We start from the raw sequence: 14,669 nt of genomic DNA, 5'->3' as shown, positions 1-14,669 counted from the left end.
CGGCTGACAGGGGACACCTGGGGCGGGTGACAGGAGCTTGCATGGGCAGGTTCTTCAACCAGGCATTGTTCTGGATTCAGAAGGATAATTCCCCCAGTCTAGTGCTTTCAGGGCCCTCTGCTAATGCTGCCATTGAATAATCTCCTTGGGCTTTGGCTCCCGGCCCTGGGGTTCAGTTGGGCCCAGATTCTGGGATGCTCTTGAAGGTCTGATTCACAGGACAATGGCAAGTCTTTGACACTAAGCACTAGCATGTTACTACATGGGTCCTCTCTGTGTATGGCTTGCTGGGCTGCTTTCCTAGTGCCGTGAGGCTGTGGGCTCCTGTGGTGAGCAGTGCTGCAGGAATAGCCAGATCGCTGGCGTCCCAGGGAAACGCCGCTAGGGGAGGGAATGTTTCCTTGGGCTGGAGCCCACCCCCACTCCATGTAACTTTTCTAACTTCCAGGGCTTTCCTGGGATGGGGGGCAGAGCTCTGTCCATTGACGCAGCAAGAAGGGGGTATCTGGTGCCATTGAATCCATTGCCCAAACTCGACTCCCTGGGGACATGGAGGGAGATTCGAGGAGCTGGGCTTCATGTGGGGGGAAGGATTCTGAGCCCCCTCCTGCTGCTCTCCTCCGGAGTGGAACTGTGGCTTGTTGCCAGGGGAAGGGGGTAATTATTTCCTCCCAGGATAGGTCACGGAGCAGCTGAAAATCCCGAGGGCATCTCTGTTCCTGAGGGTGGAGGGACGGCCATGGGCTGCGCTCGCCATATCTGCCTTTTGGACGGGTTTCCTTTTTCATGCTTGTGAGCTATTTGTAGCTGGTTACTGCTTTGGCTTTAACACACATGGGTCATCTTGACCCCCATCTCCTGACTATCGGCCAAAGCATTTCTGGCTTATCGAAAATCTCCTTCTCCTCATGGTGCTCTAGCAACAGCTAGCGTCATACGCACTGGGGTTCAATCCAATTCCTTGTGACAGTCGCTGTCTGGTTGCCAGCCAGTCTCTCCCCCCACGGCCCCATCTCTCTCTAATGACAGCATGCTGGTAGGAGCAAATAGAAATACCAAGGGGCCATGACGTGTCTCTTTTTCCCAGTGGGGAGATGAAGTCTCTGCCTGCTGAGTTGTGTTATATATCGCAGTCACTAAAGCCTTGGAGATGTGGGTACCAGTCTCCTTTGGGGAGAGCCCCCATAGGGAGGGGAGGGACCTTGGAAGCTGTGGGCACAGTGCGTGGTTAGAGCGCCTTTGAGGACCTGGCCACTGTAGGCAGAGCTCAGCCGGCTTGTCAGGTGGTAGCCATTGCACATGGTGTTGGTGGGAGACTGGCCCCAAACCGGAGCAGGATGGACTGGTCCTGTTCACTTTGCTAACTCAGAGCGCCGTCGTTCTGCTCCAGGTGAAGTTATTGCAGGTGATTAAAAGGGCACGTTTGGCTGCTTGCATTAGGAAACAGCCATTCAACTAGATGTCTTAGTGCAGGGTGCCTGTCCCTGTGGTTCTGACCAGAGGGGGCGGGGGACAGGGACCTGCATCTGACCATTAACGCCTTCCGCTAGTGCAGAGCTTGGATTGTCAGTTATTGGCAGAACAGGAGCCCACTTTCTCACCTCTCATTTGGCAAGGTGACACTTCCTACCTGCACCCAATAATTGCCCCCTTGTAATTGTTACCTCAATCTCCGCCTCCCCAGCTGATTCTGTCTGAGTGGCCAAATCTGGGGAACAGTTCTGGGCACATCCACCCTTGCTTGACCCTGTGTAGGAACAGGGACCTTTCCTGTAGGCTGCCTAGGCAGGGAGAGGTGCTCACTGGAACAAAAACTGAGATTCATGGCCAGAATTAATGTAACAAAGGCTGTGCATTAATCCTGGGTTTGTCCCACGAGTGCCACTACCCTCCTGAGAAATAATTACAGCTGGAGATATTTTAGTTCAAAACCATCTTTTTAATAAAAACTGGCCTTTTTTCCCTAAAGTGTACAAAGACCATTTTAGGTTTCAGAGTAGCAGCCGTGTTAGTCTGTATTCGCAAAAAGAAAAGGAGTACTTGTGGCACCTTAGAGACTAACAAATTTATTAGAGCATAAGCTTTCGTGAGCTACAGCTCACTTCATCGGATGCATTCAATGCATCCGATGAAGTGAGCTGTAGCTCACGAAAGCTTATGCTCTAATAAATTTGTTAGTCTCTAAGGTGCCAAAAGTACTCCTTTTCTTTTTGCGAAAGACCATTTTAGTTTCATGTTTTCCAGTTTTTTGATGAAAAACGAACAAACAAAAATTATATTCAAAAATATTTTTCCAGTTTTTCATTTTTTTCTCCCTTTCTTCCCCCCTCCCCCCATTTTGCTACTGGAAAAGAGGGGGAAAGGGAGCAAGAAAGGGCAAATAAATGAAAAGCTATTTTTTTTGCATAAAATTTGCAAAAACACCACCACCCTAAACAAACAAAAAAGTGATACAAAACCCCTTTTTTGACCAGCTCTAATAATAATGACACTTTGCTCTTCCATAGCACCATCCTCAATAGCTGTGCAAATGCTTTCCTAGCACAAATGAATTCTAACTCCCTGCCAAAGCAGAGTTATATTATTTCTCAGGTGACACTGATGAGAACAGCCGAGGGCCAAAACGGGTTCAGTGTGTTGGAATTAGGACGCCTGGGTTCCATCCCTGGCTCTGCCCCTCTCTAGCTGTGTGACCACTTCTCATTTGTGCCTCAATTTTCCCAGCCAGAAAATGGAAATAATAATTCTTACCTAACAGGCACGGTGTAAACCTTTAATCAGCATGTTACAAAGTGCTTTGTCACCCACGGAAGTACTACAGATGTACAAAACAGGATTAGAATGATGATTTGATTTATCTAGCACCAGGATTATTTCTGCCAGCCATATGACTTTTCGAACGTTCAGGGAAAGTTAAAGGCAGCCAACTTGTACAAAACTAATAAAGTCACTCTTGCTTTATACCAAATATATCTGAAGATGTTGGTTAGAACATTTAGGTGATAGAGCACTTGGCAAAAATACCTTGAATTCATCAGCTCTTAAGTGAGAGACAGTTGTCAGCCATTTACTGTACACTTTCCAAAGAAGCCAGCTCCATGTACAGTTATTTGGTGCTGTGGGTCAGAATTCTCTCTGTTACAATGAAGTTGTCCTATAAGCTCCTCCAATGTCGCCACAGAAATGAAACTAACCATCTACATACTTTGTTTGATGAAAGGATCTAAAGTGCCTGAGTCCCTGGGGGAAGGAGTGAAAAATAACTCAGCAATCGGACTTTTAAAAATCATATTTCATCACAGAGAGGAACTTCCTGGCACCTTGTTCTGCATTGGGACTTGGCAGGGCAAAGTGGTGCTTCTGGTTTTAGAAGTTCTGGTCTTGTCCTCTGAAGGGGGGGCTGCTGAAAGCTTCCCTGGGTGGGTACGTGAGAACTCTGGCAAAGCACCTACTGCTTCGGCACCACCACAGCAATGCTGGGAAGAGCGAGCTTGGTCAGCGCTCACAGACAAGCAGAGCAGGCCATTGTCTCCTCTGCTTTTTGTGCCAGCTGCAGAGCTTTTCATGGAGACCTTGAGCTCTAGTGAGAAATCTAAAGAGGGTCACAGGTCGGCAGGATGCTGGTGCTGGCGACTTTTGTGGATCTGAAATGTAACGCTGGCAGAGGGCATTCTGAGACCCGCCGGCGGTTCTAATGTTGCCGCGCCTTCTCCAGTAGAACCTGCATGTTCTGTCTGCAACAGTGCAGCCAGCACACCAGCCCCAGAGACCTGCCCACACCCCACTGAAGAGGTGGCAGCGCTTGTCCCTGAAGGAACTGCAGATATTCCTGCAGGCCAAGGACTCTGCCGGATGTATTCCTTGTGCAGCCACTTTTCTGGCTCCTGATTTACGGCTGGGCTGGCCTGGGCTTTAACAGGACCCTCTTATCTTTTGCTTGAACCTCTGCAATGTTAAAAAAGTTAAAGATGCTTCTCTGAAAAACCAGGCGGGTTCCAAGGATCGGGAGACAAGAACCGTGAAAAGGGGGATGTTGCTGCTGAAGGCTCTGAAGACAGTGAGACCTAGACTCAGCCTCATCCTCTGCTAAATGTCACTCGGTTTGTATTATGCTTCTGGAGGGAATCTGACCTGTCTGAGGTACTTCTCTGGCCCCAATCACCACAGTATCTGAGAGCCTCATGCTCTTTGCTGCGTTGATCCTGTGGGGCAGGTCAGTGCTGTTGGACAGAGGGGGAACTGAGGCATCAGGAGATTTGCCCAGCGCCACACAGGGAGTCTTTGGCAAAGTGGGGAATTGAGCCCAGGTCTCCCCAGGCCTATGCCAGTGCCTGAAGCACTGGAGCTTTCTTGAACCTTGTCCTCCTGCTCTTTACGTTGCCCAGCCTGCTTCTGGTGCTAAAGACATAGTAATGGGGCCGGGCTGGGACGCAGCCATTTCGCAGTTCATCTCTGCTGAAGTCAGCCCTACTTCAAGGGAGGAGCACAGGCAGGTCCAGTCTTGGGCAGGGAAGGGGTTCGCAAAATCTGAAATCTCTCCATGACTTACAGGCTTTCAACAGCCAATTGTGGGTCAGCTAGTCCCTTTTTCCCCCTGCATCAAGCAGGACAGGGTCATATGCTGTACTCTCCACTCCGTGGACTCGGTTAATTTTGCCTTGAATGCTCCCAGAAACTTTGCCTCACGCTCACCTTCCTGTGGTCCTGCCTCACTTGTGCATCTGCAGAGATCCACGTTCTGGGGCTTCCTTGCACTCAGAGGGATTTAGAAAGATCAGCCCTAGCAAGGTAGATGGACAGACCTGGGACCAGGTAGGGCCAAGAGAAAGGGAGGTGGAATTCACAGGATGGGAGGCATGTTCGGGAGAGAGAAGCCTGTCCGAGCCAGAGCAGGATTAGGAGGAAAGGAGAAAAGCCAGGCTGGGCTGGAAATGAGAAAGATGGGATGTGGAGTAGGGCAAAGGAAAGCCAATGAGCTTTGGGGGCTTATCTCATGGTATGGGTGAAAGGAGCTGCAACCCAGCCACAGCATATTGGATGCTGCACATCTCCCCTGAAAAGCAGGAACGTGTGGCTAAAGCCCATGGAAATGTTGGGCATGGCTTTCTGAAGCTGTACCTGGGGCGGGGCGCTGGCATGTAATTCCTGCTCTCTGACCGAAGAGCCTTAGGTGTGTGCTGAAAATGTGAGCCTGTGTCACTGAGCCATGTACGAGCTTCACTGCCCAGACCTTTTCAGTGATTTTTAGACAGCCCATGATGGGGAAACCAGCACCAGTGTTTAGTGCTGTGAGGCTATGAGGTGTCTATAATGCATCTTCCATCTTTGTGTCATGGTCATGCAGAGGCATGCATCTTCCTTGCAACATAATGCTAAGGAATGTGCAGAATGCTGATCTAGGCACTTCGTCGACAATTCCATGTCAGATTCATATATGGGTTTAAAGGAAAACGATTAATTGTTAGACACGTTAGTTAAAGTCCCTTCAGATAACTCGTGAAGCTGAATACTTTTCAAGGCTTTGAAATTTCATGTTGTTCTCAGGAAGTATGAAGAACTGCTAGGGAATTTTTATTGTTCACTATATAAGCTTTACTAGCTTTGAACCCAGACTTTTAGTAGTGATAAGTTACTGTATTAGGTGACCATGTTGCCTAGACCTTTAAACAATTTGTGCCTCTTAATAGCAACACCAGGTCTCTGGTAATTTGTTGTATGTGTTGAAATAGCTTCTGCCCTGTCTCTCCAGCCCTCTCTATTCCAAAGACCATTTATCACAGGTAAATGGATTTTTATGTAGAGCTCCGATCATACCAAAAGAAAACCTTATTTAATCATAAAGGAATTTTCTTGTGGATGCTGCAGCTGGGGTGATCGCCAGGTCTTGGAATGTCCGTTACCGGGTTTTGTGAACACGTTAGATGCTTTCTTTTAAAATGAAGAATGTGTTCTCTAAAGATAGTGTGTGTTAGGTCCTTGATAAAGTACTTGATTAAAAAGCATTGACATTAAATAGGAAAACTCTTTGCTTAGCTTTTAGAAGAGTATGTGTGCGTGTCATCTCCGCAAGAAATGATTGATGGATTCTGTTTTATGAATGGCCATCCATTAAGAGTCCTCTTCTTGTTAGAGGACATTGGTAAGTCACAGGTTTTATGGAGCTCTACCCTCTGTATCTGTAATGGAGACATACCAAAGCAAAGCCCCAACAACTGAGATTCATGGAGCTGATGGTCCAAAGTCAATGGGCATGTTTCAATGGCAAGGGGGAAAGCCAAGGGAAGGAGCCTTTACACACTGATGCTGGGAGTTCAGAGAGTTTGAATTGTGATTTTTGTTCCTGCTGCCCTATCCCATTAGAACCTGGTAGTGCATGACATGGGTAGAATGCAGTTTGATCTTGCAGCATAGATGGGATTTAAACTTCCTTTAACCATGTCTGAACTGTGCTATTGCCTTGCAGAGTCCAAGGCTGTTGAGAGATGCTGGGACCCAGTTCAAACACATTTCAATCCCACTTACATGGTAAATCCGAAGCAGGTTTTAATGGTGTGGTGATTCCATAACCACACTGCAATGCAGACACGCCTCCTCAAAGTCATTCAGCCATGCCTGCAATGCTGCTAGTTCCACCCTCCCTCTACCCTGCCCCAAAGGAAGGGCAGGTGCCAGGTTACACTCTGCAGCACTAGAGAGCTTAAGGGCAGTGGGTCCCTCCCAGCGCTAGCACACATGTGATGGGGCAGCCAAATACCCACTGATTTTTCACAATGTATTTAATAGGGATGGACGGCTTTTATTGACTGAATCCTGGAGTTTGGTAGCCCCACTTCCAAGCCCTCTGGGTCCATGTACAGTCACAACAAAGGTTTGCACAATTTGCTGTGCATTCCGGGGACATCAGCAGAGCTGGAATAAAAAGAGGGGCTGCAGAGCAAGTCTGAGCTGCATAGACAGAGGGGCGTGGGGGTCAATGGCTGGAATAGCTGGGGGGCCAGAGCAGGAGGATCCAGTAGCCCTGGCAGAGCTGAGTGTGGAGGAAGCGCCAGGAAAGGCTTCCTTCACTTTGTCTGTCTGTACCCAGCACCGTCCGTCCCTCTCTCCTGAATTCTAACTTCACCCAAAGCATATCAAAAAGAAACCCAGAAATTCTCAAAGGCTGCTGGGCACAGAAACGATAATGCTCTTTCTTGTCTGATGTCTATTCCCTTTGGAATCTACAGGCGCTAGTTTATTGCAGCCCTTTCAGCAGAATGACGATATTATTATCCAGTTCCATGACACCGCATTTGTCTTCCCTCTATTAAAAGCAGCAAATGCAATGGCATTGCAAGGCCCTTCTAATAGACCTGAATTCATTCTTGGTGGAGGTATACCTCATATTCATGATACACTTTCCTCTCTCTTATCTCATACCAAAGTGCTCAGCAGCACTTGGTAGACCACAGCATACAGTAGCATGTGGTTCTTTCCCTCCTGATGGATAAGATGAGGGTGGCGTCTCTATAGGGATTGAAAGCCACTCACAAAATCATTTAGAACCAGGATCCCTTATGCTACCAGATGGATCAGCCTATAGAAAAAGGGAGGGGGAAACTTATTTTGGCTTGTTAGGTTTGGACCCACTGAAACCCCACAAGTTCTAGGTCCAGTACAAAACTTGGAACTCCTGAGGTTCATGCATCCTCTGCTAATTCTCCCATTCCTCCTTCCCCTGACAACAGCGTATTGTCTCACAAGGCCAGATGTTCACGAGAGCCCAGAGCCAGGGGTTCAGCACTTGCAACTGGGGCTTGGATTTCAGAAGAGCTCAGGACTCATCTAGGCACCAAGACAAGGGTCCAGATTTTCAATAGTGTTTTCAATAGCTGCTCCCACTGTGACACTTCTGGCCAGGTTTTCCAAAGGGCTCTGCCCTCAACATGCACCCAGCTGGGTACACTCCAGCCTTCGTGACTCACACCTGCTTCCCAGAGAGCACGACGCAAGGCTGACAACCCGGAGCAGGACTCAGGTGCCTTACTGCTGTTACCCTGATGGGTCGAAACAGGATCCAGCTCTGCTGTTTCGTCCTCTCTCCTCACTGCCCAAATCCTGGTGATTCGCTAACCCAGGCCCTGGCAGCTGGGCTGACGATGGAGAAAAGTGTGGTAAGATGTCGGCAGAATTCCTTCCCCTCCTGCACATTAAAACAAAGCAACATTTCTTCAGTGTCCTTCACCCCGCTGAAAGCAGGGGTGCCCAGGGAGAGAGACGCAGAATAGCAGTTAACCCTGCAGCCTCTGGCTGCTCCCCAGCAGTGGTTGCTATGGGCCTGGTTCTCCATTGCCTAGCACCTTGTCCAGCTCTCTGCATCTGTCCGAGATTGGCCAGACCTGATGGAGCGTGTTTGAACTCCCTGCGCACAAGGTGCTGGCCAGCGCAGATTCATGCCCTAGGGCTGCAGCCCCAGGGGAGGAGAGCGTGTGGCCAGTAAGAGGCAGGGCAGATTGGCACCCTGGTGAAGCCCACCCCAGCTGTCTCAGCCCAAGCACCAGAATGATCCACCTCACTTTGCTGCTGATTCCTGACTTCTCCCAGGAGCCAGCAGGGACAGCTGGGATGGGCCACACCTGGGCTGGGGGCAGTGAGGAACTGGCTCTGCGTGGGCAGCGTGAGGAGCTGGGGCCAGCTGGAGCAAGGAAGCAGCAGTGTGAGGCTGGGGACTGCTGGGATGGGAGAGGGGCATGTTTGGAGGCTTGGCAGGGGGCTGGGGAGGTGGTGGGAGGGGGGCAGGGATGGGGGAGGAGGGTGTGGAGGGGAGGGGCTGGAGAAGGGAAAAGTGCCAGGAGCCGGGGAACTTCCCCTACCCAAAGCTGCTTGTTTTGCATCAAGGGCAGCACAGTGGCTGGTGAGTGTGACAGGCAGCGAGCTATGGCCAGTGTGTGTGTGTGTGTGTGGGGGGGGGGGCTGCAGCTCCATGGCCTTGCCTTGGCCTCTGTGCTCGAGTGGCCAGATTTTTCAAAAGAGCACAGCACCCAGCATCTCGCACAGAGAACAGTGCATGTGTGTGTGTGTGTGTGTGTGTGGTGGTGGGGGGTCCTCTTTGTTCTTTATAGTGTCTGAAAGTCTCAGTTTTGCCAACCCCAATCATGCAATAATCCTGAGCCAGGCCCCCCAAAGTCATGAGGTTGGCTTAAAATTGAGGAGATTTTTAAACAAGAAATGTGGGGGTCTTTTTATTTGCCTTCTAGTTTTTTTGTCAGCAGAGCCCCCATTTCTAGGCTTTTCTCCATGAGAGCTAGAACCTTCTACTTCGTTTTTAAATGAAAGCCGAGATTCTTCTTTCTCCCCTGGCTCTCGAAGATTCCTGAAAAACACCAAAGATCACAACAGAGTGGATAAAAAATAGCAAGAGTTGGCAACACTTGTGGTGCCTAGATGGGAGCAGAATTTGTGAGAAAATCTTGCTGCAGATTTCCTAGAATTACAGGGTGTCTGTGCAGCAATCTCATCTCCTGAGCATGTCACCACAGTCACCTCACGTCATCACGACAAAAGAATTAACCCTCCCCCCCAACTTTGGTTTTTATTTCGGATGTTGTTTATTTTCTCTCTTTGCCTGGCCAGCAGTGTTTGGGCTTCAAATCCAGGGTGGAGTGGAGGGGATACATTAAAATGCAAACTAATAACTGTTCCAGTTGTTATTTATTTTTTAAATCATGAAAAAATTTGTATTAGTTTTTGTAATTTTTTAAATACAAAAGCTGTATTTTGTGCCTGTTGCACTGGACAGTTATTTTCATTTAAACCTGAAAAGGGGACTAGTTATTACAGTTATTCCGATCCCTTAGAAGGATCCTTGTCTGTGGCATGTGGCTGGTTGGATACATTCCTGTCTAATGCCATATATCAGAAAAGACATATGGTTCTAAACATAATAACGTGGAATCTGTTCTCAGTAGGTGGCATCTGGTCGCTCGATACCTGATTTCTGCAACCCGGGCTGCTCTGTCCCATGCCGGCTGAGAGAATGGGGGGTCTGTGGGCAGGGTGTAGAACTGGATCACAATTAGCAGTGGGCCTAAATCACAAAGTCCAGCTTCAGAGGTGGGATCTAACTTGTGGACTGTTGGGAATTGTTGGGAGCTGCAGCTTTGGGACCAGATGCCCAGTTACACCCATTTACACCAGCTAAGCATCTGGCCCTCGGGTTTAGCTCTCCTCTCTCCTCTATTAAAAGAGTGAGTGAGGAGCCCCTCTTTGTTCAGCAGCTGTGAGCAGATGCTCCTGTCCCTGTTGATCTGCCCAGAGACAGCCTCATTACTGCTTCCTGTCTCTCGACGCAGTGTAAAATCGTGAACAGGAATAGGGGGCAAATCAATCCCAAAAGAGCCAGAGGTGCCCCCATGCCAAAAATGGGGTCTCTCACGGCATCGGCGCTACCTGGCTTTTATTGTGGACACTGGCTGCTGTGATTTGCAGTCTGCTCATGTTATGGCAGCAGCTGGGAAGAATGCTGGAGCCAGGAAAAGAGGCTCCTGAGAGGCAGAGGCCACTTGGAAAGAAATCGGGTCACTTCGATTTGCAAGTCCTGGAGCCGGAAATAGGGTTTGCCTGCTCTGAAGGTGAGGATTGCATTTCCTCCCTGAGCTCGGGGCACCCCCCAGGCCTGCCTGCAGAATGCACTCCAGGCCTGGAGTCAGTGAGTTAAAATACGCTTCAGGAGTGACACTCCCCAAAATGGGCCGTCTCCACCCCACATTCCTGGGCAAGGGAAGGATGGACACTGTATTCTTTCATTTAAAAAGTAGCCAAAGCTCCATCCCGGGAGACACAAAGCCTTTGTGTAAAACAACAACATTGCATTCTCTCGCTCCAGGCAGCTTTGGGCGAAGGGCTGCGTCCAAGAGTCATTTTGTTAAAGATTTGTGCATGGGTTGTGTTAGATTCTTGCCTTATGGAGGCAAACCAGTGCTGATAAGAGTGCGAATGAAACAAGCTTACTTGTCTTGAAGCGGTGTGGGGGTGGCAGTAGCACAGCTTGGTGCTTGCTTTGCACAGTGGCTGGCTCCTTCCCTCTCCTGTACCGTGTGGGTCTCTGTTTCCTTAGTGCAATGCAACTTGCCATGTCCTCCATACCTTTGCACCTTGTAGCGCCTTTCGTCTGAGGAGCTCCCAGGACTGTAACCTGAATGTTCACTGAGCACTGACAGCGCGCTTGGTGCTGTACAGGTTCAGAGGAGCAGGCAGTCCCTGCAGACACAGTACAGAAGAGACATACCTCTGCAGACTGCGGGTAGAATGCAGCCGTTGTGTATTCTTATTGAGCCTGTCTATCTTGGAGGGCTTATCAGCATTGCTATCGATGGTAGTTAAGTCTTGCAGCCCCCTTGTGAGGAAGAGAAGAAAGAGCGGTATTCTTACATACTATCTATGGTACAGGTGGGGAAACTGAGGCACATAGCACATAAGTGACTTGTCATCTTCCATGTGGCTTGTGAAGTTACCCCACCAGTGTTGGGAACACAGCACAGGGGCCTTAGCTGGAGTGGAGTGAGCTGTTTGCAGTTGACATTTCTCTTATCAGCTTTAGCTCTTTCCTGTTCAGTGACTGCCCACAAGCAGATCACAACTTCCACAGGTGTATTGGCATGTTGGAAAATACCCCCTGGATAGTTCAGCTGAACATGTTTCAGTCAACGGGCAGGCTGGACGGCTGCGAAAAGTTCAAAAGTCCCTGCTTGAAACTGGAGCTCTTTTGACAGGCTGTATAAGTCACGTAAGTGTCTGTTCCCTGACTGGGTGAGCAAAAGGCAGAGGTGAATTCTGGCGATTACTAAAAGCGATTCTAAATTCGCTTGGTGCAAGTATCTTGCTGTGTCCCCGCAGAGTCACTGCCTGTCCTGCCAGCACTCACTGTGAACAGAGGGTGAAATTCACCCCTGTGCAAACAGTTGACACAGCCTTGGCCCCCCGGGCACTGAAAGGGGTTCTTGTGGGATTTAGGGGGCACGCAGGCTCAGAAGAGTGAACTCAAAATGGGGGCACTAGATGGACCCGGGGTCTAATCCAGTCTGTTTTGTGTGTGCGTATGTAGTGATAACAGACATGTCTATAGCGACGTGCCACCAGGCATGCTGGGACAGACTGCACACACCAAATGAGAGAGCCCCTGCCAAAAATGACACGCCACGGGCTTTCTGGTCTGCATCAAACTCCAGAGCTCAGGGGTATTTCTGCCTCTCCCCTGACTCTGTCAATCTCCATGCGGAGACATAAAAGGTGGGTTTTTTTAATTAATTGGCACCGATTGTGTTCCATGGAAACGCTGTTCAGGAGAGGCAGGAGTACCACGAAGCCATGGGGACCAAGCTGGCTAAATGCTGCTTCTCTCCACCTATGCTCTCAGAAAACAAGGTACAAATCTCGCACCTGACCTGTTTTAACCCAGGGTGACACTGGTCAAATGTTCCGTTAGATAATTGCTTAACAGAAATTATTCCCAGCAAAAATTTGACCTGCCATCACAGAGCACTTCAGCTTATCAAGTGTCCAACTAATCCAACTGTGCATAATGTAGTGAGGGCACTGAACAGCGCATCCTGCTGGCAGACGCCTCTGGCCACTCTCTGCTGCATGAGGTGGAGTTGGGTTAGATTCCAGGGTGCAGCTAGCTGATGTATTTCTTTAAAGTGAGGCCATGCCAAACTAACTCCTTATGCTAAGATGTTAATTGTCACTGTGGTGCATAAGGGTTGCTCTGTCTCTTTCAGTGACAAGACCACTCTTGTTTCCCCAACTCTGCTGTGCTGAACACCTGCCCTTTACTCTTTGCTGTTTGCACTCTGGGGCAGCTTCTAATTCCTTGATCCTTTGGGGGAAGAAGTAACTCAGCTGACTGAACCAGAACCACCCAGTTTGAAATAGTCCAAAGCCCTGACGGCTGAACCAGCCTGCCTTTCTGTGCTGGTAACATGCTGTCTGACTTTCGAGAACTGCATTTCGCTTCTCCATTCAAATTGCTCTGCATTCCTGTCTTCCAGCTGGTAAACGTAAAATGCTTTCTGGTCCAGCAGTTTGTTTTCCATCTTGGCACTCCAGCACAGCCCACAAACACACATGCAGACCCATATCTCTCCAGCGCACTGGCTGTAGAGTGTGGACCATGACCCAACATAGCTGGAAAACTCAAAATCATATATAAATATATGTGTGTAGTGGTGAGTGAGTCAGCATAGATGGAGCTAAGGTGTGCATTTCTATCTATCAGTGTACATACAGGCATGCTCCTTGGCTCCAGCTATGCTCTTTCACCCAATGCTACTGCGTGGGGTGGGGGAATTCTCTATTAATAGCCTTGTACATTTTGTGTACAATCCAATCAATACCGTATTTAAGGGAAATTGACCGACCGCTCGGCTTTGCTGGGGATCATGGCACATGAGGAAAGCCCTGTTGGGAGCTGCCTCTGCTGCTGAACTGCCTTATTCTGCTCCAACACGTGCTTCTTGTGCATTGTTGCGGGAGCATAGTGAGATGTGGGAAGCTCACTGAGGCCCTCACCAAATCTGACATTGATTCATACATCGGCTTTTGCAGCTGACAGTGTGAATTCAGCCTGTCACCGATTCAGGAGCCAGGAGTGCGCTTGATCACACTACTGTCACAATGCATTAATGGGCCATGGACTGGCATTGACAGGAAGGGCTTGAGGAATGAGCTGGGGGAGAGGGGGTATGTCAGAGAGCAGAGGGAACTCTGATGCTGGCTTTTCTGCAGAGACACCGGACAGGGTAGGGGGAGCGCATTCATTTCAAAAGCATCCAAGACCTCATCCGTTGACAACTTTGCATCCAAGTCCAACCTTCCTTCTGCATTGTGTGTTGCCAGGTCCCTAGCCTATGAGCAGATCTAAGAGGTTTTAATGGCTGTGTTTTCAACTGTGTTTCAGGTAGGCGATCAGATGAAACTGCTGCAGAACTGCTGGAGTGAGCTGCTGGTATTTGACCATATCTACAGGCAGGTGCAACATGGGAAGGAGCACAGTATGCTGCTTGTGACAGGCCAGGAGGTAATGCCCTCTCCTTTGATGGGAAAAGCCTTCCAGTGTTTCAGCAGACTGTACCTTTCCACTGCAATTCCTGCATTGCTAAGTGGAGTAACAGCATGAAAGGGTTGGGACAGCACAGCTAATAGTGAGCCTGCATTATTGTTGCAGATGGATAGATGGACACAAAGAGTGAAACATCAGAGGGGAGCAGGCCCTGTGCCTTTGTCGATGCATTGGGATATTAACCAGAGCCGGGTGATATGGGGACCAGATCCTTCCCCATTTGTAACTGTGCTGCTGCCCCAATCAGTTCTCCTGTTCACTTCAGGATTTGCAAATCTGCCATAGTTCTGCAAAGGAAAATCTTCCCTCTCTTACCATTTATTCCCAAATGGGAGTGATGAAAAGCCACTTTTCTTTGCCATTTTTGTTTTCACCCAATTGAAATCAGAAATTCCACTGCTTCCTCGCTGGGTCAGAACCAATGTTTTTAATCCAAAAGGAAAGCACATGAAAGGCACCATGTGCCGGCTGGTTAATCTGGTGTTATTAAGTGTGTTTCATTGCCCTAGTTCGCAAAAAGAAAAGGAGTACCCGTGGCACCTTAGAGACTAACAAATTTGTTAGTCTCTAAGGT

General features: G+C 49.0%; 1 protein-coding gene across 2 annotated transcripts in view; it reads left to right on the top strand.

Moving 5' to 3' along the window:
• Positions 1-14,669, top strand: part of NR5A1 (nuclear receptor subfamily 5 group A member 1) — a 64,547-nt gene that overhangs the window by 29,087 nt on the left and 20,791 nt on the right. For both annotated transcript variants that reach the window (XM_038375202.2, XM_043499016.1), the window contains one exon: positions 13,934-14,053. In XM_038375202.2, coding sequence (XP_038231130.1) covers positions 13,934-14,053 — 120 coding nt within the window. The remainder of the gene's footprint in view (positions 1-13,933; positions 14,054-14,669) is intronic.

This window comes from Dermochelys coriacea, chromosome 16 (genome assembly GCF_009764565.3).
Source record: "Dermochelys coriacea isolate rDerCor1 chromosome 16, rDerCor1.pri.v4, whole genome shotgun sequence".
NCBI lineage: Eukaryota > Metazoa > Chordata > Testudines > Dermochelyidae > Dermochelys > Dermochelys coriacea.
This window is presented reverse-complemented; position numbering and strand designations above follow the sequence as displayed.